The sequence below is a fragment of the Rhodamnia argentea genome, chromosome 9 (assembly GCF_020921035.1).
Source record: "Rhodamnia argentea isolate NSW1041297 chromosome 9, ASM2092103v1, whole genome shotgun sequence".
Lineage (NCBI taxonomy): Eukaryota > Viridiplantae > Streptophyta > Magnoliopsida > Myrtales > Myrtaceae > Rhodamnia > Rhodamnia argentea.
In genome coordinates, this window is record NC_063158.1 from 22,967,000 (window position 1) to 22,994,212 (window position 27,213).

General features: G+C 38.4%; 1 protein-coding gene across 1 annotated transcript; it reads left to right on the forward strand.

Annotated features, from left to right (window-relative positions):
* Positions 1-13,170: 13,170 nt before the first annotated feature.
* LOC115739671 (polyphenol oxidase, chloroplastic-like) lies at positions 13,171-15,673 on the forward strand. The gene is made up of 2 exons (XM_030672885.2): positions 13,171-14,113; positions 14,511-15,673. The coding sequence occupies exons 1-2, from the start codon at positions 13,200-13,202 to the stop codon at positions 15,403-15,405; spliced, it is 1,809 nt and encodes a 602-aa protein (XP_030528745.1). The 5' UTR covers positions 13,171-13,199; the 3' UTR covers positions 15,406-15,673.
* The last annotated feature ends 11,540 nt before the right edge of the window (positions 15,674-27,213 follow it).

The window sequence follows — 27,213 nt, forward strand, 5'->3', positions numbered from 1 at the left end:
AGCAACAATTTCCATTGCTTTGATGATGTTGCCCACAGAATATATAAACGGGCATTCCAGCAAAGATTTCATCTAGGGTTTCTACAAAACTTTGCCTTGTCCAAGACGGAGCATGCCGCAGATCTCCAATTGCCAGCCACCCAGATTTCTCCGGGTGAAATTTCAATGCAATCCTTCCGGCCAATTCCCACCGGTGAATCGCCGACGTGGAGATCAAGTCATCGCCGGCCGTCCAACGCGGCACACGGCCACGTCAGCAATTTTTCGGGAAGATGGGCCGGAAGGGCTACATTGGAATCTCGCACAAAACTTTATGATTGTATTAGCAAAATTGAAAAGTTCAAGACAGAATTTGCATCCGCACAATAGATTTTAGGGCCGATAGGAGAATTTACCCTTTGAGAATTCAATAAAGAGTATGTGTCGTTGACTTTTGATACATGACACCATCATTAGGTAGACTTTTTAACCAAGTGGTAAACTATTTCTTCCAGCCGTTTAAGAAAAGAATCTTGTTGATTAGGAAGATGACTGTTCAGTGGTGATCGGAGTAACTTGTGGAAAGAATCATATGTAGTTGTTTTGTGGGGATTTGGAAAACGTGCGAAGACTCTGCACATCAGTCGTAACGGTTCCACAATCTGAAAACAATCCACAAGATCATCTCCTAAGCAACGTTCGAATGAGCAATCTATCTAAGATCCATCATTTGACTTGAGGAAATCCGGAGACTCGACCCAGAACGCTGCAATTGATCTTGCGTTAGAAGTCGCGATCACGTCGAGAGTTACGCTGAAATCGTATTTTCGCCTCTTCGGGGTAAGGCGGGAAAGCAATTCTCTCGAAAACACAAAAAGAGAGCATCGAGGGAGAGAGATACCTAACTTATTTACTAGGTTTATACTATTATTAAGCTTTTGTAACTCGCGACCTACTTGATTTAGTAGCGGAATTAAGCTTCCGGAGATTATAAGGCTACTACAATGCCGATAGAGCGAGGGGGGGCAGGCGTGGACCGCCGAACCTCTAAACATAATTGAATCGCGCCATAGCTATAGCACCATTTATCTATTTCATAGCACCATCATTCCTTATTTTCTTTTTAGATCCATGTACATACCCTAGTAGATGTACAAAACTTAAGTCTTATGTGGAATCGAAATGCGGAATTTTTTTATTTAATCTCTCACATGTTTATGTTATGAGGGTTAATATTGTTGTAGAAACAAAGTACAGGGACTAAATTTGAATATTCCAAACAGCAAAGATAATAAAAAAAAATGTGGCTTTTATTTAAAGGATTGTACATGTATAGCCGATATTAACTCACTAATTTCCAAAAAATGTTAAGCGGAATTTTGTTTAAGGACTTGAGTTCTTGTTGCCGAAAAATAGCACGAGAACCAAAATCATAGCCAAACAAAAATGTGATTTCCCCTAAATCTATCAAAAATGTAATTTCCCCTAAATCTAATATATTGGAAAAAATTATCAATAAAAGTCTTAAACCTATTGCAATTATGCCGACTCGGTCTTAAACTTTTTTTGGCCAATCGAGTCATAAAATCCTTTTACATTTGTGTTAATTCAGTCCATTTGGTCGACTAATGCCGACGTGGCATCACCAGAGCTAATGTGGATAATTTTTAATAATATTTTTTATTTTAATTTTCCTTTTTATCATTTTTTTTTTGTTCATACCGTGGCTGGTGAGGGTCGCTAGAGCTCGTCGACCACTAGGCAAGGCAATCATGGCCATGAGCGAAGGTGGCCTTGCCAACCCCGAGCAAAAGTGGCCTCACCCATGGTTGGAGAGGCCATAGCCATGACCATGCCTCACGAGCGCATAAACAATTGTCCATCATGAGGATGCTATGGCCTCGTCCAATGGCCGGCGAGCTCCAATGACCCTTCCCGGGCATAGTGGGAAGAAAATATATATTATTAAGAATTATTCACTTCGGTATTGGCCGGCCAAATAGACTGAATTAACACAAATAGAAAATATTTAGAACTCAATTGGTCAAAAGAAATAATTTGGGACTGAATTGATACAATTGTAGTAAATTTAGGACTATTTTGGAAATTTTCGGAAAATCTCCCTAATATTTCATATTATTTTAAAGTGACTTTGAACTTTAAGTGCATTAAATTTTATTTAAGGAAGATTTTTCTTTTCCTTATGGAATTTTAAAAAATTTGGCAAGAAAAAAGCGAAAGTTTAATGGACTCTAGAACGGTTTGTAGTAAAAATGACCAATGAGAATCAAAAGATATTTTCAGAAATATCAGGAGAAAAAAGTTTGAATCCATGACACTGTGTCGAATATTACAACCAGTCTTCATTCATAAGTCGTAAAATTAATTATACTAGCATGAGAAAGTAATTATATCTGTAATTCATATAATTTGACTCTATTATGGCCGGATCTTAAAGTCAAGTCTAAATCTTTGTCCAAGCTCGCCAATCATAAAATCAATAGGAAATGGTGCATGTCATATAGTTACAAAATAGATGACTAAAATTGATCAAATTAAAAAAGTTTAAAACTAAGTTGGTATACGTAGCATATGTTGAGGATCGTTCCTATGATATGCACCTCAAATCAACCAAAATTGCCGGAAAAACCGTATTGACGGATCGCCAAATTGTTTAGGACTAAATTGATCAAATTAAACGGTTTGTAAAGAAAGTCGACACACGTATAATAGGTTCGGGAATTTTTGTTGGTAGATATCCCCATTGGCCCTATGGTACGCATCTCAAATCAAATTCTACAAAAGGCTTTTGCCTATTCGTGCCATCAGCACCACGTAATGTATCGGATGCGCGAAATCTATGTTTCATTTTTCATGCTTTGGGCCGTATGAAAGTGTAACGCGTCACACGCGGGCAACGAATCTAGCGCGTGAAACCAAACGAGGGAAGAGGCGCGTGGGCGGGCCTGGCCCTGTGGGGGAATTGTGGTTGGGCAGGCGGGCCCAAAAACGAGAGCGTGTGGAAGGAGCGGAAGCGAGACTCCATACTTGTAAAATAGAGTAAAGGAAAATAATCCGGTGCTTGCAGGCGTAGGGAAATCTTCTTGAAGCTAAAGATCCAGCCGTCGGATCGGTAGAATCAACGGCCAGGATCGGGGGAGTCATCAGCAATCGCGCCCGGGCTCTTCGTTAACCTTGCTTTGCCGGCAGGATTTGTTTTTTGTTTTTTTTTTTTCCTTTAAAAAGAGCGACGTTTATTTTATGGTTCTGTTGTTGAAAAATTGAAGGACGTCACGCTTAGCCACGAGCCTCCGACCATCGGACAAGTTCAAAGACACTCCTCGCCGCGGGCAGTGAGTGACACGTGTAATTGATTATGTTTTATTTTTTTTTTGCCGTAATTGTAATGCCACCATGGATTACGTGTCTCCATTATTGAAAATACGTCATTGCATCCTCAAATTTAATGATATTATCCATCTATTTACGTAGCTGCCATGATACCTTTTTAGATTCATGATTATAAGAAATTCATTTAACATGAAAAGAGAAAAGCAAGTGTACATAACTTCTTCAAGGCGGTTCGTTCGGCCGGCAGCCTTCGATGGGAAGGCTGTTTCCATTCCTTGAAGCTACGAGGCTGGTTGAAGTCGACCTAGGTAGAAGAAAAGGGGGATGAGAATATTTGAAGTGCCTATGCCGTATCACTTAATAGCCAAATTGAAGAAAAAAGATCACTTAAGTGCCTACGATGAGATACTCCGGCAAAAATTAATACGTGGCCTTTTAATTAAATTATTAATATGCAGTGGCATTTTTTGAAAAAAAAAAATAAAGTCCACGTGGACTTCTAAACTTTAAAAAAATTAAAATTAGATTTAAAAATAAGCTAAAAATTAATTTTTTTCAAAATTACAATATTTATTTAAAATATATTAAAAATTTAACAAGAAAAGCTTAAAAAAAAAAAAAAAAATAGGGGGAGAACCAAGCAGCATGGGACATGGCCGGCGGCGGTCGCCGAGGCCCGGCCGGTGGCTCAATCTTTCGCCTGTAAATTCAATGGGATGAATTACACCTTGATGATATTGAATCGGATCAATATCATGAACAATAATATTTGAGCTACCAAATCAATTCATTGTTGAGAATTGAATAGTATAACATAGGAAGAACTTTTACAGGCCTTTGCCCGGATGCGGGTAGGGGTCACGGGCCTCCCCCAGATCAGGAGAGGGTCGTTTGCCCTTGCCTTGGTCTAGCTGAGGGCAATCATAGGTGACCTCCGCTAGCGGACCCCGTTGGCCATGCCCAACCCTTGTTGCCTGGTTCTCCACCCTTTTTTATTTAATTTTTTAGCTTTTTTTTGTTAAATTTTTAAGGTTATAAGTTTCAATCTATTTTTAAATAAAATTTGTACTTAAAAAAATTTAATTAATTTTGCTTTTTTTAAAATATAATTTCAATAAAAATTGTATTAAAAATTGAATTTGAACCAAAACGACGTCATCTTAGCTACGTAATTACCATGTAAGAGAGAGCAAATATTAAAAAAAAGGTCAATATTTTTCGTTTGTCCATATGGACAGAGTTAACAAAAGGATTCGATGACACAAATTTGACAAGTTTTAGGACTTGATTACACTTTTGTAAGTTTTGGACTCAATTCTACTTTCATGACAAGTTTTAGGCTTTTTTTTGGTTGCTAACTAGACCTCTAGCGAGTCACGTCAGGCATAGATATTAATAAAAAAATGCCACGTTGGATTTTCGGCCAAACAAATCGGAGTTAGCACTTAAGTAATCGATTTTAAAAAAAATTGACATGAAAGCAAGCGCTATACAAATTTTTGGCACGTCTAGTATTCTTCTCCTAAGAAAAGGAGGTCGTTCGTTTGAGAATAGGAGTTATTTCATGTTAACAACAAAAAGCGAATCAGTTGACAATCATTTTTCTCACACTCATGACTACGCCTCTCTCGAGCTCGAGCTCACCGGGTCGAGCTATGGGCTTTGCAGCGATGACTGCTTGAGCTCTGACCTCGCTCCCTCGAAGCCCCCCTGATTTTTATCCAACTGCCTAGTTTCCAAACACATCATTTTGATGGCCAAATAGAAAGGTTGATGACGCACTCACACAAGTGAAGCCAAGGAAAAGTTGCAAGAATTAAGGGTTCATTTGTTTCTTGAAAAATGTTTTCTAGAAAATCATAACATCTTCTAGTGTTCGGTTGAAATTTGAAAATGAACTGCAAAATATTTTTCTTCTTTTGGTAGAAAAATATGATTTGATTTCCCTTTGTGTATTCCATTTTTATTATTTTTAAATTTCTTTTTATTTTTTCTGAAATTCAATTTTTTATTATTATTTATGCATTTTGTTTTTCTTTTATTTTTCTTTGTTTTTCCCGGTAATCGGCCACAGGCGAGTGACGAGCTCGTTAGCCTATGTGGCAAGATCAAGCCTTGCCAGGTCGGTGTCCTCTGAGCTTGCTCGTGGCCGACCATCGCCATGGCCGGCGATCGGCAGAAGGAAAAAGAAAAGAAAAGAAATTAAAAATTCATGTTTTAGAAAGGAAAATAAAAATAAAAATAATTATAAGGAGTGCGCGGAGGAGAAAATGCTTGATTTGGGTGAAAGAAAGCGGAGCAAAAATGATTTCCTCTCTTAAAGAAGAGGAAATCATTTTTTGCAATTTTGATGCCGCGAGCTTAGGTATAGATATAGTGTTCCTTCGAGGACAAAATGAAGAAGGGCCATATCTCATGGAAGGACGAATTTTGTTGTTTCGTGAGAAATGGCATGACGGGTTAGACGATGTTGTCGTGGAGGAAGAAGAAGAAGCAGCCATGGTCGATTCCAAGCTCAAACGCAGTCGAAGCTGGAGCAGAAGATTGAAAGGAGTTGAGCGAGACGGCGAGCAGGTGACTCAAATTAATGTCTTACGCTTCATTCGTTTCGCGGAAATGCATAAGCTGGAGCAGAAGATTGAAACGCCGCGTCGCTGTCCGTGGTTGCCTGATGGCTCACCGGCCGCTTTTCGGCCTTAAAATGCATAAGGTCCCCTGCATGTGTCAAGGACATACTGCACTTAACCGATTTATTGGGCTTGGAGTGTGTTTATAGATCTCTAGATAAACATCCCTGATTGCCCGCGGGGCCATCCCTATTGCTGACATTTAGTTTTGTTGACCGCTCTTGCTTATTTCTCTAGTCGTAGGACTGCAATGATTTTATGTCGAACTACTAAAGTTAATGCAAAATCTTCACTTAGGGCAAGTTTGTTTGAGTGAAAATGTCCTCCGAGAATTGATTTTCCGAACTTTTACCCATTTGGTTTATAAAAAATGACCCAGTTAATGAAAAACACTTTGACTAAAAAAAAATGAAAAATACTTTTCGACCAAATAAAATTTCTTATATAAAATTAGGAAAGTGAATTCATAAATCTAAAGATGTGGAACCACTTTTCTGAATTGTACATCTCGATTTTTTTTAATACTTAATTTGAATTTTAAATTTTCTTTCTTCTTTTTCTTCGTCTTCCACCGGTCGCCGAGCCCCGGCGATGGGCGGCAATCGGCCGATGAAGCTTGACCTAGTGTAGCCAGTTGTCGACATCCGGCAACCAATGAAGGAATTTTAAAAAATAGCAGAAAGTAGAAAATAAGATAAAATTAAAAATGTTTAAAATTTTGAATTTTTTTTTTTGTTATTAGATAAGATCATGAGATTTAAAATCATTTTTCAAAAGAGATCCAATCACCGTAAAACGTTTTCGGTCACATAGCACCAAATAATAAAAAAAAAAACAAACTGTTTTCCTAGAAAATAATATCCCGTAAATCATTTTCCTTTTTTCATAAAGTTCTTCCCTAAACAAATAGACCCTTAAGATGGTATTTGAAAATAGCTTAGGAAGTGCTAAATTTTGAGTGGAAGACATTGCTAAAGTTTCAAATCTCAAATTCACTTTTGCTTATTTTTGCTCTGTATCGATTTTCTTACTTCACGATGTTTTAATTAATGAGTGTTTTATGCAAAACACGCGATGATAACGTGTGTATCTATGGTAATAAATAAGCGACAGTGCTGTCAATTTGTTAGGAAAGTATTCTCCTTGTTTTAGTTCGAGAACCGTCGAACTAATTAAGTTGGATTTCATTCCATTTTATCTTTTTCCAGAAAGAAACCTAATGAGATGTATAGATTGCTCAAATGTTATCTATAAAAAGATTTACCATTGGCTTTTATTTATATTGAAGAAGTAAAGTGTAGTGTTTATACAATCTTCTGGAGTAAAAGAAATGCTTTACATGAAAAGATTTTAAATAATTTTTATTTAATATGAGAACAAGGATAAAATAGAAAACTTTGATATACAATCGATTTCATGAAATTGGGCAGCTAACTTTTGGTTGAATGTCATCTGGAAAACTAATTAGATCATAACGAAGGCATTTCTTAATTTGAGTCTTCTCGGGTTTTGGGCTTGGGCCTCCCATAACGGGCTTGACCCAAGCCCAACCCATTTGCATTTCAAAGTTTCAAAATCTTGATCTAGTGACTGCTATTTGAACATGTTTCGTCTGTGACCAAAAACAAAAAAAAACATGTTTCTTCCGGTTAAGAATGATGTGGCTTCGGAACATGTTGAGAAAGCAGCCAGTTCAGATGGGGAGATTCGAGTAACGAAAGGAATACCAATATGTGTTTACATCGGTACATGTATTCATTGACCGGTCAGTCATATCTACCTTAAATGGTTATGACCCGATTGTGGATATTTGATAGAATCAAACACCTTTTTGAGTGATGAAAGGTGCTTGGACTAGTGTAATGAGGTGGTCGCGTGATTGATATGATCGTTTGAATCGAGCCTCTAAAAGTCTGCTTGCATGTGCTAGATATTATATTCACGTGGGATACACACAAGACGGGGAAAAGTAGTAATCTCCAATCAAGTTTTGTCTAGATCAAGGGCATATTTGATTGCGGGCATACGAGTGCTAGTCCAAATGTGTGATTACACTTAACTACCGAAGCGACTAGACAAGCATTATGTCATGGACCAAAGTGATCCAGGAGTTCTTCTCGTGAGTGGAGATAGTGTTGTCACGAAGAGTGCGGGATACAGAGGAAAGACACAACTGGTTCGTAAGAATAGGCCTCGAGTCATTTGTGCTAGAAGTTCTAAAATAGAAATATCATATTTCTAAAAAACTCTGAAGGAGGGGTTGGTCTCCTGTGCATAAATTGATTGGGAATTGATGCTGCTCTCCCGATGAGGGTGTGGCGATCTGAAACCGGTTGTTATGCCATAATATTATGTGTGTCTCGCTCAATGGACTGGATGCTTGAGTTAAACCGGGCGTGATACAATCCAATACGTGGATGTTATTTCTTTGGAACAACTATAGAAGGGAGGCTGGCCTAGTGTCTCGACCGGCCGGGCGTCGTACGGGCTATTTCGCGGCCAAGGATCTATCGACCTGTTACAATTACGTGGAGCAATCTTACTTCTTGAGACTTGAGGTACGATTGCGCGTAAGGGAAAAGTACAAAAAAGCCCTATACCTATTGCATTTGTACCAATTTAGTCATAAATCTTTTTATATTTGCACCAATTGAGTCCGTCTAGAAAATTTGGCTAAAAATAACTAACATGGACACTGGCCGTCATATGACGATGGGCGCTAACGTGGACATTTTTCAATAATATTTTGAATATTTTTATATTTTTATATATTTTTTTGTTTTTTCTTTCTTTTCTATTCTTTTTTTTTTTCCTTATGGATGATGGCCGGGATGCCCCTTGCTCGATCCGGGCATCCTAGCCTCGCTCAAATTTGGTGAGGGCATCGCGATCCTCGTCGGGTTTGGGTGAGGGCCGCAACACCCTAGTCTAGGGTTGGCAATCCGCCCTTAGAAAAAACATGAATAGAAAAGAACGAAAAAACAAAAAAAATCTAAAAAATTAAAATATTATTTTAATATCTTTAAAAATTATCCACGTCAGAGTTGGCCATCCAACATAGTATGACTGCGTCTACGACAACAATTTATGATCAAAATTGGCCGGATGATCTCAATTGGTACCAATGCAAAAATGTTTATGACAGAATTGATCTAATTAAAAGGTTTATAATTGAATTGATACCGATACAATAGATTTAAAAATTTTTTGGTACTTTTTCCTTGCACCAAACTCATCAAGTTCCGCGTCCGGTCCAATTAAAAAGTTTATAATTGAATTGGTACAAATGTACTAGATTTTAAATTTTGTTGGTACTTTTTCCTTGCACCAAACCCATCAAGTTCCGCGTCCATATCTTTGGCTCTTGGAATGTGGGATAGTCAACAGCATAATTGGGGTTCTAGAATATATAGAGAAATTCATTGAAAGATGATAATTGCTGGGATAAAAAAAAAATAGGTCTGGGCCCTTGGCTCCCTTTATTTCGTGAAAAATAATGATATGGAAAGTATTTTCCTAAAAGTGATATCTTGTATTGTCTACTAAAATAAATGAATAGAAAAAATTTTGTCATTCACGAAAGTGTTTAGATAAAAATTGTTATTGGCAATGAAAATATTTTTCATCGATTAATTAATTCAAAAAATATAAGTGATCATTTTTAGGAAAATATTTTCTAAATCATTCATTTTTTGTGAAACAAGCATAGTCTAAATTTCAAGTGATTGCACAATTTTCAGTGTCTTATATCTTATAATTCATTCACATGAAAAGTACCGTAGAAGAGGTGACCCATCGAGAAACGCTCCTCGAGAGACCACGAAACGCTCCGGAAGCTCTCTATTATCTGATCGAGCATGCGTCCGCTGCCTCCTATAATGCTGTACAATCATTCTACTCTAACTCAATAAAAAGAGTTTGCTTAAAACATAGAAAAAAAAGGGGTCCTGTCAAGATTAATAACTATCTCATCCTCGCATGTCCTAGGTTCTTGTTCCTTAAATAATCTTGGATATGCACTAATAAATAGGCACGTTGAATGGGTAAAACAAGTACAGCCCTCCCCCCGATCAAAGTCGTAAACCCTAATAAGACAAGGGCTAGTCCCGGTTTACTTGTCAAGCTTCTCGAGCTACTTTCTCCATTCCTTGTGCAAATGAGTCTTCTTCCCATGGAGATGTTAGGTGTCGAGAGACTTTCTTGGTCAAATGAGATTGCTTCCTCGCCAACCCTTTTGAAGAACCCGAAAATCGGTTTCAAAATGCCAACACGGGTTCTGGATCTCCCGCCACTTGCCTTAACGCAATAGGTCGATACAGGCGGTAACGGGGTGGAAAAAATTAGGTTAAAAAATCCAACTTGGCTAATAATACATTGCATGGCATCCAACATTATCCCGCGATTGGAGGTCAACTTGAATTTTGAGACAGGACGGAGATGGTAGGAGAACGTGCGCAACTTGAATTGATTTTATACACCATATGGAGGTGATGCCCCATGAATTTGACTTTTTTCTATTCATTCGATTGCTTCTTTTCGAACTTTGAGCTCAAGAGACGTTACAAAGGGGAAATCGTCTCCATCCCCGGTCCGTCGCCGACGTTGGAGGAAGATTTGAGTCGAATTGCCGTCTTGGGTCTCTTTAGATCTGATGGAATGTCGACATTGATGATGGGAAAAAAACAATGGATCATGGGTTTGGTTTTCTAGATCATCTTGGCCACGCAACGTGCGAGTCATGGTGATTTTTGATCGAAATTTGCCTTGGTGGTTTTTTGCGTGCATTAAGCGGAAGCATGAAGCGAGATCGATGTAGAGGATGATTTGATTTTGGGAAGTCGATTTTTCGAGATGTATTTGGTTGGTGATCGTCGCGTGCAATAGGGTTTTCTCAGATCCGTGCAAGTTTGTGAGTTTCGATGAGATTCGAGCTGCTTTTTGAAAATAGACATCGACCCACGAAACCACCCGGGTTACGGACTCCCTCCATTCACGGCAAACTTATTTCTATGGATCAATATGAAGAGAAGAACTAGTCAAAATACTTAAAAATCTTAAAAATGCCTGAGGAATGGTATGAATATGAACAAGCCGAGTGTGAAAACAAAGAGGAAAGTGATGGTGCAACATTTCCTTTTCTTTATTCAGCTGATGACCACCTATAATTTGTCGTTTCTGGAGTTGGAATTATCTAAATAAGGGATTAGTTGGCACTTTGACAGTGCTATATAATCGTATTCAAAATGATAACAGTCACATATGTCACATTCTATTTGAAATGTCTTGCGTTTACGTTTGAATATTCAAAAGGATTTAAATGAGCGCTCAGTATAATTCAGGGTTAATTTCCTAAAAAAGCACCAATTTTAGATCTAATGACGATTCTGGCTTGAATATTTTTTTGCCTCATAAAAAAGCATCAACTTTAGGTTTGACGACAATTTTAGCCCGAGCTTTTTTCAATCCCATAAAAAATCACTAACTTTAACTCGAGTCCCAAATCCGACCTCCGAAAATTTGGAATCATTAGTTGACGTAGATTTAAGGCGTTATTCATTATCTTCTTAGCATAGAATTTGAAGTTTTCCATCCGCTTTACCTCGGTCATAACTTGAAGGACAACGGTTAACCAATTCATCGTCTCCTTCACTTCACCCGCAAGCATCAATTGTCTCACTAGAATTCGAAGTTGTGTATTACCACCTATAGGGAGACGCCATGGACGATATTTGCCAAATTTGCGACTAGAACCTTCTTTTTTTAACAAGCACCAACATCATCAGCGGCTTACTGTTTCGAAGCTTTGGGGACAGTGAGGAAAGTGAAAAAACAAAAGAAAAGGAAGAAACTTGGCTTACCGTGTCGAAGCTTCAAGGGAGGGCTTGGGCTTATTTAAAAAAAAAAAAAGGCTCTAGTCGTGAGCTTGGTTGATCTCGTTCATGGCGTCTTTCCATGGGTAGTAATACACAGCTTTGGATTTCATTTAGACAATAGATCCCTGCGGGTGAAGTGAAGGAGACGATGAATAGCTTAACCATTGTCCATCAAGCTGCAATCGCGGTGAAGTAGATGAACAACTTCGGATTTCGTGCTAAGAAGACGATGATTAGTGTCTTAAATCCACGTCAACGAGCCACATGGATTTAATGATGACATGGAATTACCACGTTGGACAACTAATGGATCTAAATTAACGGCGGCCGGATTTGAAACTTGAGTTAAAGTTGGTGATTTTTCATAGGACAAAAAAAAGTTTGGGTCAAAATCGTCATTGGACCTAAAGTTGGTATTTTTTTATGAGACAAAAAAAGGTTCGCGCTAGAATCGTCATTGGACTTAAAGTTGATGCTTTTTTAGGAAATTAGCCAATATAATTCATGTAAAAACTACAAATTTATTGTTTATTGATTGATTATTGTTCATTAGGTCACTCCGGGGAAGAACAGATATTTTCTCTCATCTCTACTTATAACCCAAATGTACGTGCACTGACCCGACTCTCTGAAGACTCATTGAACACATTGCAAGCCTTACAAACTGGTTTAGTTCCGATCTTTAACATATGCAAGTGTCCATGATCCAAAACATTTCGCACCTGCTCGGCAGGATTCTCATCGGCAACTTCCGGTTACTGTTTTCTATTTTGCGACGTTCTTGTATGGAAACGGTAGACTTAACTAGCTAACCATAATTAGCGACCTATTCTTTTGGCGTTCTCTATTTCCAATTCCATTCCTCCAATTTTTAACACAAAATCCAAGTTCTAAACTAGTTGCATCATTACTAATCCTCCAATATATAGAATATGCCGCTTCGATTTCCGTTGCTTAGTTTTTGCTTTTTTGTGGTTTCAATACTTAAGTGCCCAATGCAACCTTTTTATTAGGGAAACAAAAATCAACAATGGAACAGATCATAGCATGTCAGATTGCACGTTCAACGAGCAAATTGCGAGCACCAATTATCTGACTATTCTTTGTTTTGATCTGATTTCATAGACTTTTTCTCTTTTTGGATCAACCCAGAAATAAAAAAGGATTTTCAAACTAGGGTTTTCTATCACGCAATTGGAGGAAGCTGTATCACCTTCAATTTCCAACGTGCAGTCGGTCATTTTCTAATATTATCCGTCAACTTTAGAACATGTAGTGACATGAACGAGAAAAAGTCTAACCACTGTGTGCTCACAACCTTATATAATAGTGTCATTCATCTTTTGCTTAAGCATCCTAATTTTGTCCAATGGCTTCTCTTCCTTCACCGGCCGCAGCCGCCGCCAGCACCACCACGTCCTCCTCCTCCTTCTCTTCCTCTGCCGCCCTCTCCACCTATGGCCCGTTCTTCCACAAGCCTATCCTAGTCTCCCTTCACACGAAACCTAGAAAACCGTCGACATGGCGATCGACCATTTCCTGCAAGGCCTCGAGCAATGACGACTCTGAACAAACTCCTATGTCGGCCAGGCTCGACAGGAGGAATGTGCTCATTGGCCTCGGCGGATTCTACGGGGCGGTTGGGCTCGGATATGACCCGTTCGCGTTCGCAGCCCCGGTGTCTGCCCCGGACCTTACCAAGTGCGGCAAGGCCGATTTGCCGGCCGGCGTGAAGGCCACCAATTGTTGCCCGCCGCCCTCCACCAAGATCCTAGACTTCAAGCTCCCATCCTCAAACTCGCCCCTGCGTGTGAGGCCAGCCGCTCATTTGGCCGATAAGGACTACATCGCCAAATACGCCAAGGCCATTGAGCTCATGAAAGCCTTACCAGCCGACGACCCGCGTAGCTTCATACAACAAGCCAACGTGCATTGCGCCTATTGCGATGGGGCTTATCACCAAGTCGGGTTTCCGAACCTGGAGCTCCAAGTCCACAACTCTTGGCTATTCTTCCCATTCCATCGTTACTATCTCTATTTCTATGAGAAGATCTTGGGGAACTTGATTGGAGACCCGACCTTCGCATTGCCCTATTGGAACTGGGATGCGCCCGCCGGCATGCAGATGCCTGCCTTGTTTGCCGACCCGCAATCGCCGCTCTATGATGCAAACCGAAACCCGAAGCATGCGCCGCCCATGCTCGTGGATCTCGACTACAACGGCAAGGACCCGACCACATCGAACCAGGACCAGTTGTCCAGCAACCTAACCATCATGTACAGGTAATAAGGTTTGACAAGAATGAGGAACTTTAGGTTGGGTGGACCTAGGAGTAGATCTAAGTTGATTCCATTTAATTGGCCATGTAAAGTCACAAGGCAATGCTTCATTTTGCGATTGGTAAATTCTCTTTTTGTCATCTTTGAGTTTTTCTTCGTTTTATAATAATCTCTCCCATAAGTTTTCTGCGTAAGCACTGAAAATAGGTATATCCTATATATATTTTAGACTAGAGAGGATGCTATTCAGGACTTTATTATAGGTATTGCAACAAGAGTCAAACTAACGCATCGCAAAAGTCGTGTTATACAAGAATCCAGAAGAAGGAGAATGTTTGATGCATTGAGATGGTAACTGTTTAATTCAATTGCCTAAATGTGACGAATTCGGTCTGAGCAGGCAAATGGTGTCCAATGGAAAGTCGGCAAAACTCTTCCTCGGCAGCGCCTATCGGGCTGGCGATGAGGCGGACCCAGGAGCCGGGTCGGTGGAGAACACACCGCACGGCCCGGTCCACGTGTGGTGCGGCGACAGCAGGCAGCCCAACCTGGAGGACATGGGCAACTTCTACTCTGCCGCCCGCGACCCGATCTTCTTCTCCCACCACTCCAACGTGGACCGCATGTGGACCCTGTGGAAAACCCTAGGAGGCACGAAGAGGACCGACTTCACGGACCCTGACTGGCTCGATGCCGCCTTCCTGTTCTACGACGAGAACGCCCAGCCTGTCCGGGTGAAGGTCCGAGATTGCCTAGACACCACCAACTTAGGTTATGTGTACCAAGATGTCGACGTTCCATGGCTAAAATCTAAGCCAACCCCACGCAAAATAGCCAAGAAAGTGGCCAAGGCCTTCGGGAAAGTTGCTCATGCCGCGGAGATACCGCGGCCTATCGTCCAATTCCCTATTAAGCTAGACAATGTCGTGAGCACCCTGGTCAAGAGGCCAAAGCAAAAGCGGAGCAAGAAGGAAAAGGAGGAGGAGGAGGAGGTGTTGGTGATCGAAGGGATCGAGTTCGAGAGGGACGCGTTCGTGAAGTTTGACGTCTACATCAACGACGAGCACGACTCGCTGAGCAGCCCCACCAACACCGAGTTCGCGGGCAGCTTCGTGAATGTGCCGCACAAGCACAAGCACGGCAAGAAGATGAAGACCCGCCTGAGGCTCGGGATCACGGACTTGTTGGAGGACCTGATGTGCGAGGACGACGATGAGGTCCTGGTGACTCTGGCCCCGAAGTACGGGAGCGGCAACGTCACTATCGGCAACATCAAGATTGAATTGTTGGATTGAAGCCGACGGCGGCGACAGCCCCGGCGTTCTCTTGTGACGCTTCTTCTATTTAAAGTTTGAAGATTAGTGGTCAAATCTTTTTGGTTAACTGACGTAAACTTTTCGTTTTTCTTTCCTAATGACTTTTCTCTTTTCTCTTAGTCTTTCTGCATCATGCGTGTTTGAATAATGCACTCGCCGCGTTGCACGTGGCAGGCTCTTGTCAACCCTAAATGGCTACGATTCATTTAATCTAAAGGCAACGTTGATATTTTATTTGATCCATAGAGATCTGTGCGCTTATTAAATGAAAAAGCACATTCGCTTTTAAAACTAATAGGGTTTGCGCATCTCACTGTCCAAATAACTCAAACTAATCACCAACCCGTCTCCTAAAAAAACTCTAAGAATCTTGCCACGTCTCTACTATTTTTAGAGTGAACGAGGAGAGATGGAGATCCAATGTGAACTATTTGCTTGTCCTTTAGTGTCCACAAGCGGGATTATTCCAAGAGCTTGATTGATGAAAGCTTGACAATCTTAGAACGTGCAAATTCAACGCTCACGATCAAATTGACTCAAGTATACATTAAAGACATGAATCGCAAGATATGATACGGATGCATACCAATAAGTCAACTGAGAAATAGGGACTGAACAAAAGTAGCATTCAGGATTTCAAGATTAACATTAACAGATTAACCAACAGATCATGCATACGAACGTACATACATATTTTTCTATATACGTATATATATGTCCTTCTACGTGTGTGCATGTCGTGCACAACCTTATCGCCACTGAAGAACACATCTATGTCCCGGTGCGTGTATCTAGAGATAAGCATGGTTTCAAGATAGAACCCGGAAACACCGTAGGTTCCAGGTTCCGGAGAAATGCAAACAATCTAACATGGTTAATTACCTGCAAGGTGTTTCTGCATCTCCCGTCTTGTTTACGGCTTCTTCTGGTGCAGCTTTCATGAAATGATCCCACTGATCATCTCTGCGCCTGGGGGGGGGTGGGGTGGGTTCAGACCTTTGCATACTGAAGGGCTGATGGAAAAATCTTAGGTTAAGTACTAACAGCACTCTTGAGATGAAGTTGAAAGTACGAAAAGAACTCTCAACACCCTTTGTGTAGTACGAACATTCTTTTGCAGTACAAAGGTGTTTCTAAGACGCGTTATTTCTTGAATCAATAGCAATGATGATGTGTTTAATCATCGCAATAATATAAACTCGATCACGATTGGTTTGTGCCGGATGAGGATGTTGCCCGGATTTTCATATCCTATCGTTCATTTCAAAATATTCCGAACATATGAGTTTTGAATATTGTTAAAATATCCAACATCACTTGTTTACAGGATTTATATGCCATTTATACACATCTGGTTTCCTTCTATTTATTAATTTAAATTTTTGAATTGGATATTTTAATGTATTAATGTGAATAGCTCTCCCTATGAAATATCTAGTGTAGCTAATACAAGATTAAAAAGAAATTGAAAAGTGATAGCATAGTTTAACATTGATGGGAAAAGAAACATAATCTCAAGTTCCATTTATTTCGTAAAAAATGAATAATTTGGAATGCATTTTTATGAAAACGATCGATTGTGTAGCCTAGAATAATTAGTCAATGAAAATAAACACAATCGTCGTGACTACACTTAATTTTTTAGGTAATGTGCCAAGAATTTTTTTTGTTTGTCGGATTTGTGCCCAGATTAAACTCCCTACTTTTTCGGGCACGAATTATGGAGATCATAAGTAACCTATGAAGTACTACATAATGTTCAAGTATCCCGTATCGCTTATTTATACATGTGGTATTCCTCTGCCTATAGGTTTAAGTTTTTGAGATCGACATTCTAATACATATAATTGCAAATATCCCACTTAGATCCCATCTAGATTTACTACTTAATTACAAGGCTCGTAAAAAATTTTCGGAGCCATTGACAACGCCAGTCAACGATTTGTTAAGACATGACGAGGAATGGTGGGCGGGTCTTTATTGCAAAACTGAAGTCTGTCAAAGTGCATCGCTCTCGTGCTACCATTCTACGTTGATAGTTAGATGGGGAAGTTTTTGGATTAAATTAGTTAATTAAATATAAACGTAAGCAGATGAGCGCTTAGCTCATAATATAACAACCCCATTATGTACTAGTTTCATCTACTCTTAGTATCTTAATACATATTGTACCAGATTCTTAAACTTTATTCACAAATGCAGATCATAGATTATTGAAGAGGACGTCTCGAATTTGACCTCATAAAGGAAAACCGACCCAAATACATTTTCTAGTTGTGGTAGGTTTCGTAATTTGAGTGGTTTTGAGGTTTGAATACGTTTTTCCTATTTTGGATTCAAATATCATATATACAAGAGGTGAGTGTTGGTTTTTGCCTCTTCGTAAGAAAATAAACTTTTTATTGTAAAAATTAATTATGCGACGTGCTTGTGAATTACATCATGAAGAAACTGCAAGGGTTTTCAAACTAATAAATTTTGTGGTAAGGTTTGAATTCCTTTGTGAGAATATTTGACAGGAAATTGTAAGGGAGTGTTTAAGTCACTCGAGTGTATTTGTAATCGTCGTTGTATTGTTTAATCTATAGTGAAATCATGTATGGCTCCCTGTAGAGTAGGTCCAGTTGACCCAATCATGTAAATTCGATATCCGATTTATTTCCTTGTCTCGTTTTTATTATGCTCAATTGCTTGTTTTTGGCTACAATCGGTACCAAAGCCACACTCAGTTGATTTGAAGTGAATCAATGGCTATAAAAGAAGAAAAAAATGAAAATCAACACATTTGATGTAAAGGATTTCGATTTCCAGAAAATGCGAATTGAGGATCACTTGTCCCCGAGGAATATGCGCTTACCTTGTCAAAGAAGAAATCAAGTTGATGAAGTAAGCTGATTGTTCTGACCAAAGGAAAAAAAAAAGTAAGCTGGTTGTGATTTGCTAGATAGACAGCCGTGGGGTGTTCTTTGACTGACATTAGATGGTAATGTTGCGTTTTACTAAATTGTTGTGGATAATATGCATTGCGGAAGGCCAAAAAAAAAAAAAAAAACACAAGGGACCATGCAAGCTCATACGATCTTACAAATTTATTGATGATTTCATTATTTGGGACATCAACAAGAGTTCGTTTCCACATATTGAGGAATTATGGATTTGAAGCTAATTAGGGTTCAACATCAACAATAGAGGAACTAATTAATTTGCGTCCAAGGCACCAACATTGGTGAGTGTTGAGATTGCAAACTGCCCGCCTGCTCCCCCTCGGACATTGCCACACGCGGTCAACATCTTGATGACATGATGCCTCGACTCTGCTCACCATCCATGGCTCACTCGTAAAAGGATTAAAAAAAACACAAATATTCATTTTACTCTTATTATTTTTTTAGGAGACATTTATTTTGACATAGCACTGGAAGGAAAACACTTAAAAAAAAATAAATTAAAGCCAATAGTTGTATTCCTTGCATTTCCTCCTTAGCCTTGTTTTAGATTGGGAAAGAAAAATGCTAAATTTCCTTCTCAAAATATAACAAGATGAGATCAAGTGCCTAGGTACCTAAAAAAAAAATTCATAGGTTAGGGTTTTATGAGAGAGAGAGAGAGAGAGAGAGAGAGAGAGAGAGGTTATTACAAGCTAGAGTGGCCAAGAGAAAGACCAAAATCAACTTGGAGGCTTCTTGGAGGCTTGTTTCATGATTCCTTTGGGTTTAGGTTTTGATAAAGTGGTGAATGGGTTGATGGTTTGGTTATGCTTAGTAGAGCGTGCTTTGACCAAAAAGTCTATATGAACAGGTCCAGATTTATATGCTTCAAGTATCTTCATGCTGTTAAAGGCATGGTATGTCTTGATTGCTATCTGACACCTTTGGAAATTTCATCATTAAGGTACCTTCATCAGATACTTCTAACACTTTGGGCAGATTCTAGTGATTATTTTCCTTAACTTCTGTTCAAAATTGATGATATTTTGCACACCCTATTTCTCTATTACACATAAACAATCACATCTGAATATCATGCACAACTATTTGGTATGGCAGATGACATAGTCTTTCATTGTGAGCCATCGATCTATCATTAACTTGTTCTCTAGCTTAACATTTAGATATTGACTATGTTTGAATTCGCACTTAGATACGGAAAATGCTTTGGAAAAGTACTAAAAAAATTCTAAACCTATTGCATTGATGCCAATTCAGTCCTTAATTATTCAATTGGGCCAATTTATTCTTAAAACTTTTGCATTTGTGTCGATTGAGTCCATCCGAAAAATTGAGCTAAAAATTACCGATGTGAATGTTGATCATCCTATGTGACGCAGTTGATGTGGACTTTTAAACAACATTATTTAAAAATTTACTTTTTATTTTTTCATTACTTTTTTTGTTACTCTCATTTTGGTCAGCAAGGGTTGCCGCCGACCTTTGCCCAGAGCTGGCTAGGCCGCGAAGGCCTTGGGCAAGGGCTTGCTAGCCCTCGCTGGCCAAAATGAAAAAAAAAAGAGAGGAAAAACTAATTCAAAATTCAAAATTTCTTTAAAATCATAAAAAAAATGTCTATATTAGTGCTAGTCTAAGTAGCACCGACATCGACACGCGATATGACGTGACACAACACGCCGACATGTCATCTCTAAAAGAATAGAGAATTCGGACATATTGGGACATGTTGTATATTAAATGTGTGAAATTAACAATTTTATGATTATTTCAATCATATTAGTATTATTCAAATTCATACATTGGCATTTTTAAATTGTTTCCAAATATAATATATGGTATACTTCAAATGGAAATTACTTGGACATAAGGGACCATAATTTAATTAATTTGTCATAATTATGGGGACCTAAGTTTAACCCAAAAAACAAAAAAGAAGAGAAAAATCAAATAAGATGGGGATCGAATCTACACTGTTCATCACGAGCGCTAGGGTTACACTACCTTCGCTTGCTTTATAAACCATCTTCTCCATTTCAACAACCCTCATACCTCCCTTATGTATAGGTGTCAATATTGGTCCATTACCCATTTTTGAACTCATATTTTATACAAATGGGTTGCATATGGGTCCAAAGTTTTCAAAGGACCAAGTGAAAATGTGTCAAAAAAGTTAAAGTTGAATTAGATGGGTCAAAAGTGGGTCGCACAATTGAATCCACTTTCAACCCATTTTTGACCCGTGGCGTGCACCTTCCTAAGCAACACTTGTAAATAATCCTTAATTATATTAATTTATGTCTTATATTTTACATTTTATAATTTTTACTTGGGTTGGGCTAGGTTCGGGTAACTAGGCCTCAAATATATTAGTTTATATATTTTTTTTAATTTTGAAATTTTATAAGTAAAAGAAGAAAAAATAAGAATAGAAAAATGCAAAAACTGTTGAAGCCGCTACCCCGACTATTGCGGCCGTCGGGAAAAATAAAAATTGATAATTTTTTTGAAAATTAGAAAAATGAAAAAACTGTTCAAGCTACCATCGCCCGCCACCGGACCCTCGTCATCAGCGGCTAGAAAAATAAAATTTTAAAATAATTTTTTTAAAAATAAAAAAAATGATAAATTAAATTTTTATAAGAATAAAATTTATTTTCAAAAAATTAAAAATAATTTTATGGAAATTAAAAAATTCACTAGATTTGTATAGCATGAATTTGTTTTAGGAATATCATTTTTCTTAACAAATTTTAAGTAATAAATACTTCATAATTTGATAAAGTAAGAGTTAGGTATGGGTCGGATGGGGCATGGATCGTTAGAATTGTACTAAATGAAAATGGGTCAAAATGGGGTTAAACGAGTCAATATGGGCATGTCCATATTCGATCCGACCAACCTGTTTGACACTTCTACCTTTATGTGCTCCTCCTAACTCTCCCCACAACCTTGCGACCCCTCTCAACATCGCCATCCTCTCCTCCACCTTCTCGGAGCTCTCTGTCTTTATTGCCTTCTCTCCACCATCATCGCCTCGGATCTAGCCCAGTGCTCCGTCGTTACCACCCTCGCTGTCCCCAATGTCTTCCTCGCCTCGGATTTGATCGGTTTGAAAGTAAGGGTTGTTTCTAGTGTTGCAAATGCAACTTAGTTTTCTTTTTTTTTTTTTTTTTGCGTGTCTGACATGTTCGACACGAATGCCGACGATGTGTTTGGCCCGTTGACCGTGTGTCGGACGCATGTTAGTATCCGACATGCGTCCGATACCAATGCGTACACCCTCGGAGAGTGACGGTGCTTTTTAGATGCCAGCTATGTCACGTAAGACAGTCAACCATTTTTAACTAAAATTGGCCACAACGATGATCAATTGAAAATCCAAGTTCTTCCTCTCTATTCCTTCTCGGAGTGCTGGCCAAAAGAGACAATCATCATTGGAATGAAGTGGTATATTCTGATTTCTGCATTAGAGGGCTAGAGGAGGGACTTGAACATATTTATAGAGTTTCTGGCGTTAAGCCATTTCATTATGAGTCGGGCTTAACTTGACCCACACTAGCTAGCCCTTACTAAACCGATTAAGAATCTTTATATTTTACCTTATTAGACTAACTTGTAAAATGGTAAATATCAATTTTAATTAATATAAGCCCACATAGAAAAACTCTTACAATAACTTGAAGTGAATCCCTAATAATAAAAGAAGGAAAAATAAAAATTGAAAGGATTTGATGGGAAAGATTTCAATTTCTCAAAGATGTAGATTGAGGATTACTTGTACACGAGGAATCTGCACTTAACTTGTCAAGAAAGAAGCCAAGTTGATAAAGGAAGCTGATTGTGATTTGCTATAGGACAAGCATCGGGTGTTCTTTGACTAACGTTAGATGGTAATGTTACGTTTCACCAAATCGTTATGGATAATACGCATTGCAAAGGGCCAAAAATAAAAAAACAATTTGAGGATGTGAGGAGGGAAAAAAGGACCATACAAGCTCATACGGTCAAACAAATTTACGGATGATTTCATTATTTAAGACATCAACAAGAGTTTATTTCCACATATTGAGGAATTACGGATTTGAATCTAATTGGGGTTCAGTATCAACATTATGGGAACTCATTAATTTGTGTCCAATGCATGAACATTGGTGAGTCCTGAGATCGCATAATGCCCACTTGCCCCTTGGACATTGCCACACACAATCAACATCTTGCTGACACTTTGCTTCGACTCTGCTCACCATCCATGGCTCACCTGAAAAAGAAAAAAAATACAAATATTCATTTTAGTGTTATTATTTATTTGGGAGACATTTATTACGACATAGCACTGAAAGGAAAACAATTAAAAAAAATTAAAGCCAATAGTTGTATTCCTTGCATTTCCTCCTTAGCCTTGCTTTAGCTTGGGAAAGAAAAATGCTAAATTTCCTTCTCAAAATATAACAAGACGAGACCAATTGCCTAGGTACCTAAAAAAAAATCATAGGTTAGGGTTTTATGAGAGAGAGAAGGGTTATTACAAGCTAGAGTGGCCAAGAGAAAGACCAAAATCAATTTGGAGGCTTGTTTCATGATTCCTTTGGGTTTAGGTTTTGATAGAGTGGTGAATGGTTGATGGTTTGGTTATGCTTCGTAGAGAGTGCTTTGACAAGAAAGTCTATGTGAATTGGTCCATATTTATATGCATAAAGTATCTTTATGCTGTTAAAGACATTTCATGACTAATGGTATGTCTAGATTACTATCCGACACCTTTGATTATTTCATCATTGAGATATCGTCATCAGATACTTCTAACACTTTTGATCACTAATGGTATGTCTAGATTACTATTTGACACCTTTGGTAATTTCATCATTGATATACATTCATCAGATACTTCTAACATTTTTGGTAGATTCAAGTGACTATTTTCCTTAACTTCTGTTCAAAATTGATGATATTTTGCACACCCCATTTCCCTGTTATACATAAACAATCACATCTGAATATCATGCACAACTATTTGGTATGACAGATGACATAGAGTCTTTCATTGTGAGTCATCGATCTATTATGCATATGATAACTTGTTCTCTAACTTAACATTTAGATATGGACTATATTTGAATGTGCTCTGTCAATAAGGAAAATGCTTTGGAAAAGTAGTAAAAAAATTCTAAATCTATTACATTGATACTAATTTAGTCATTAATCATTCAATTGGACTAATTCAGTCATAACTTTTTGTATTTGTGTTGATTGAGTCCATCCACCAAATTTAGTCAAAAATCGCTGATGTGAGTACCGATCATCATATGTGTACTTGGTGACGTGGACATTTTAAATAATATTATTTAAAAATTGAATTTTTATATTTTCCTTACTTTTCATTCCTCTCATTTTGGTCTACAAGTGTTGCCACTGACCTTTGCCCAGAGCCAATCGAGCCGCGAAGGCCTTGGGCGAGGGCTTGTTGGCCCTCACAAGCCAAAATGAAAAAGAGAGAGAAAAAACTAATTAAAAATTCAAATTTTATTTTAAATCATAAAAAAATATCCTTATCGGCGCTAGCCTAAATAGCACCGACATAGAGACGTGACACGACATGACACAACATGCTGACACGTCATCTATAAAAAAATAGAAAATTTAGACATGTTAGGACACGTTGTATATTAAATGTGTGAAATTAACATTTTTATAATTGTTTCAATCATATTAGTATTATTCAAATTCATACATTGGCTTTTTAAAATTGTTTGCAAATATAACATATAGTATACTTCAACTGGAAATTACTTGGGTAGAGGACCATTATTTAATTAATTCGTCATAATTATGAGGATGTAAGTTTAACCCGAAAAACTAAAAAGAAAAGAAAAATCAAATAAGATGGGAATGGAATCTATACCGTCCATCACAAGCGCTAGGGTTACACCGTCTTCGCTAGCTTTATAAACCATCTTCTCTGTTTCAACAACCCCCATCCCTCTTTTATGTCGAGGTGTCAATATGTGTACATTACCCATTTTTGGACTCATATGTTATATAAATGGGTTGTCTATGGGTACTAAGTTTTTAAAGGACCAAGTGAAAATGCGTCACAAAAGTTAAAGTTGAATTAGATGGGTCAAAAATGAGTCGCACAATTGAATCCATTTTCGACTCATTTTTGGGCCATAGCCTGCACCTTCTTAAGCACCTCTTGTAGATGGATCTCAATTATCTTAATTTATATCTTATATTTTATATTTTATATTTTTTACTTGGGTTGGGACAGGTTCGGGTCAATGCGCCTCAAATATATTAGTTTATATTTTTTTACTTTTTAAATTTTATAAGTAAAAGAAAGAAAGAAAAATAAGAACAAAAAAAAAAAATGCAAAAATTGTTCAAGTTGCCGTCGGTCACCACTGGACACCCCCTAATTGTCGCCGGACCACCGCCGCCGCCGGTTGAAATACTAAAAAATTGAAAAATTAAAACATTTTTTAAAAAATGATGAATTAATTTATTATAAGAATAAAAAAATACTTTTTTAAAAAAATTAAAAATAATTTAATGGAAATTAAAAAATTCACTAGATTTGTATTGCATGAAAATATTTTAGGAATATTATTTTTTCTTAACAAATTTTAAGAAATAAATATTATATAATTTAGTAAAATATAAAAGTGTTTAAGTAATACGGGTCGGGTCAAGTATGAGTTAGGTATGGGTCGTTAGAATTGTACTACATGAAAATAGGTCAAAACAAGTTAAACAGCTCAATATGAGTTTGCCCATATTTAACTCGACCCACTCGTTCAACCACAAAAAAGACCAACTGGCACTCCACAATTCTAAATTGAACCTTGTCTCTCGGCTACCACTTTTTACAACTCAATCTCGGCAATCCAACCATTAATTCCACTAATTCACTGCTCAAAGCTGTCAATCAAGCTAAATAAGGCAATGTGCAAGCTATATTGAGCAATCTAAGAGTCGGCGATTTAGAATTTTACTCGCCTTAGTTCTACACTTGACGAGGACCACGAGATCCTCGATGTGCCTTGCTTGTGCTCACTTAGCCATGCACGAACGAGAGAGTGAGATAGATGAAGATGGGTCAGTGAGAGGTTGAGCAAGAAGGCGTCAAGAGGGAGGTGGTACTAAGTGGCTTTGGGCGAGAGAGGGTTGGAGAGGAGAGAGAGAGAGAGAGAGCTCGAGAGGCTTCCATAAAAATGAGGGAGGAGAGAGAAATTAGGGCTTAAATAGTAGGGTGGTGGCTTGGTGCATGCTTGCCACATGTCATGCATGTGTGGCCCCACGTGTCCTCCGGCCACTATGTGTCCTTCCCTCTAAATTGCTCCAATTTTCACATAATTGAGCTCTATTGGGACCAAAATTAAATACAATAAGTCCCCGCTCTTCCAACAATGACTTTCCGCGTCACTTATTAAAGTCCCCAAAATATATTTTCTTAACAATTACCGCCAAAATAATCTAACTATGTTCGTCAATCGGATTAGCGTAACTCGAGTCATTACAAATCCACGATCGAGGCATGCAACGCCCACGTGTAGACGCATCTCCAGGGCGTGCACCGCCATCCAGCGGCCTCCGGCGTCAAGTGACCAATCGAAATTCTTGTATGAATGAGACCTATCCGGCTATGTATTCAAAACAAAACTTCACAGAAAAAATGCAAAAAATAGCCCAAAAATAGAACAATCCTTGGTGGCCATCATGCGTGTTGGCACCGCGATTTTCGGCATCCCTCGGAGGCATGAGACCAATCATTTTTCTCGTATTGATGAGGCAAGTCCGAATATGTAATCAAGTACAGGTTTCACCGAATGAAAATTCTGAAAACACACCAACATTGAAAGGTTTCTGTTCTCGGTTGGGCAGCTCTGACACCAAATATAGGCCACGAATGTGGCACGCCCGAGGTCACCATAACCAGAATGAGAAACACAATATGATAGAAGAGAGGAATGGCATGCACCTTGTGTAGAATCTATCAAAACTTAACGAGGGATGGCGACAAATTGAAAACCTAAGTTCTTCCCCTCTATTTCCTCTTAGAGTGCTGGCCAAAAAAGACAACCACCATCAAAACGAAGAGGTACGTTCTGATTTCCGCATTAGAGGGCTGGAGGAGGGACTTGAGCATATTTATAGATAGTTTCTGGCCGTTGGTCCTCTCATTACTAGCCGGGCTAACTTCATCACACTAGCCAGCCCATATTAAATCGAATAAGAATCTTTATATCTTGCCTTATTAGACTGATATGTAAAACGGTAAATGCCAATTTTAATTAAGGTAAGCCCACATAGAAAAGCTCTTACATTGACTTGAAGTGAATCCATGACAATGAAAGAAGGAAAAAATGAAAATCGAAAGGATTTGATGGGAAGGATTTCGATTTCTCAAAGGTGCAAATTGAGGATTACTTGTACACGAGGAATCTGCACTTACCTTGTCAAGGGGAAAGACAAGTTGATGAAACAAGTTGATTGTGATTTGCTAGATAGGACAAGCGTCGGGTGTTCTTTGACTCACGTTAGATGGTAATGTTTCGTTTCACCAAATCATTGTGGATAATACGCATTGCAGAAGGCCAAAAATCAAAAAACAATTTGAGGATGTGAGGAGGGAAAAAAGGACCATACAAGCTCATACGGTCAAACAAATTTATTGATGATTTCATTATTTAGGACATCAACAAGAGTTTATTTCCACATATTGAGGAATTATGGATTTGAAGCTAATTGGGTTTCAACATCAACATTAGGGGAACTAATTAATTTGCGTCCAATGCATGAACATTGGTGAGTCCTGAGATCGCATAATGCCAACTTGCCC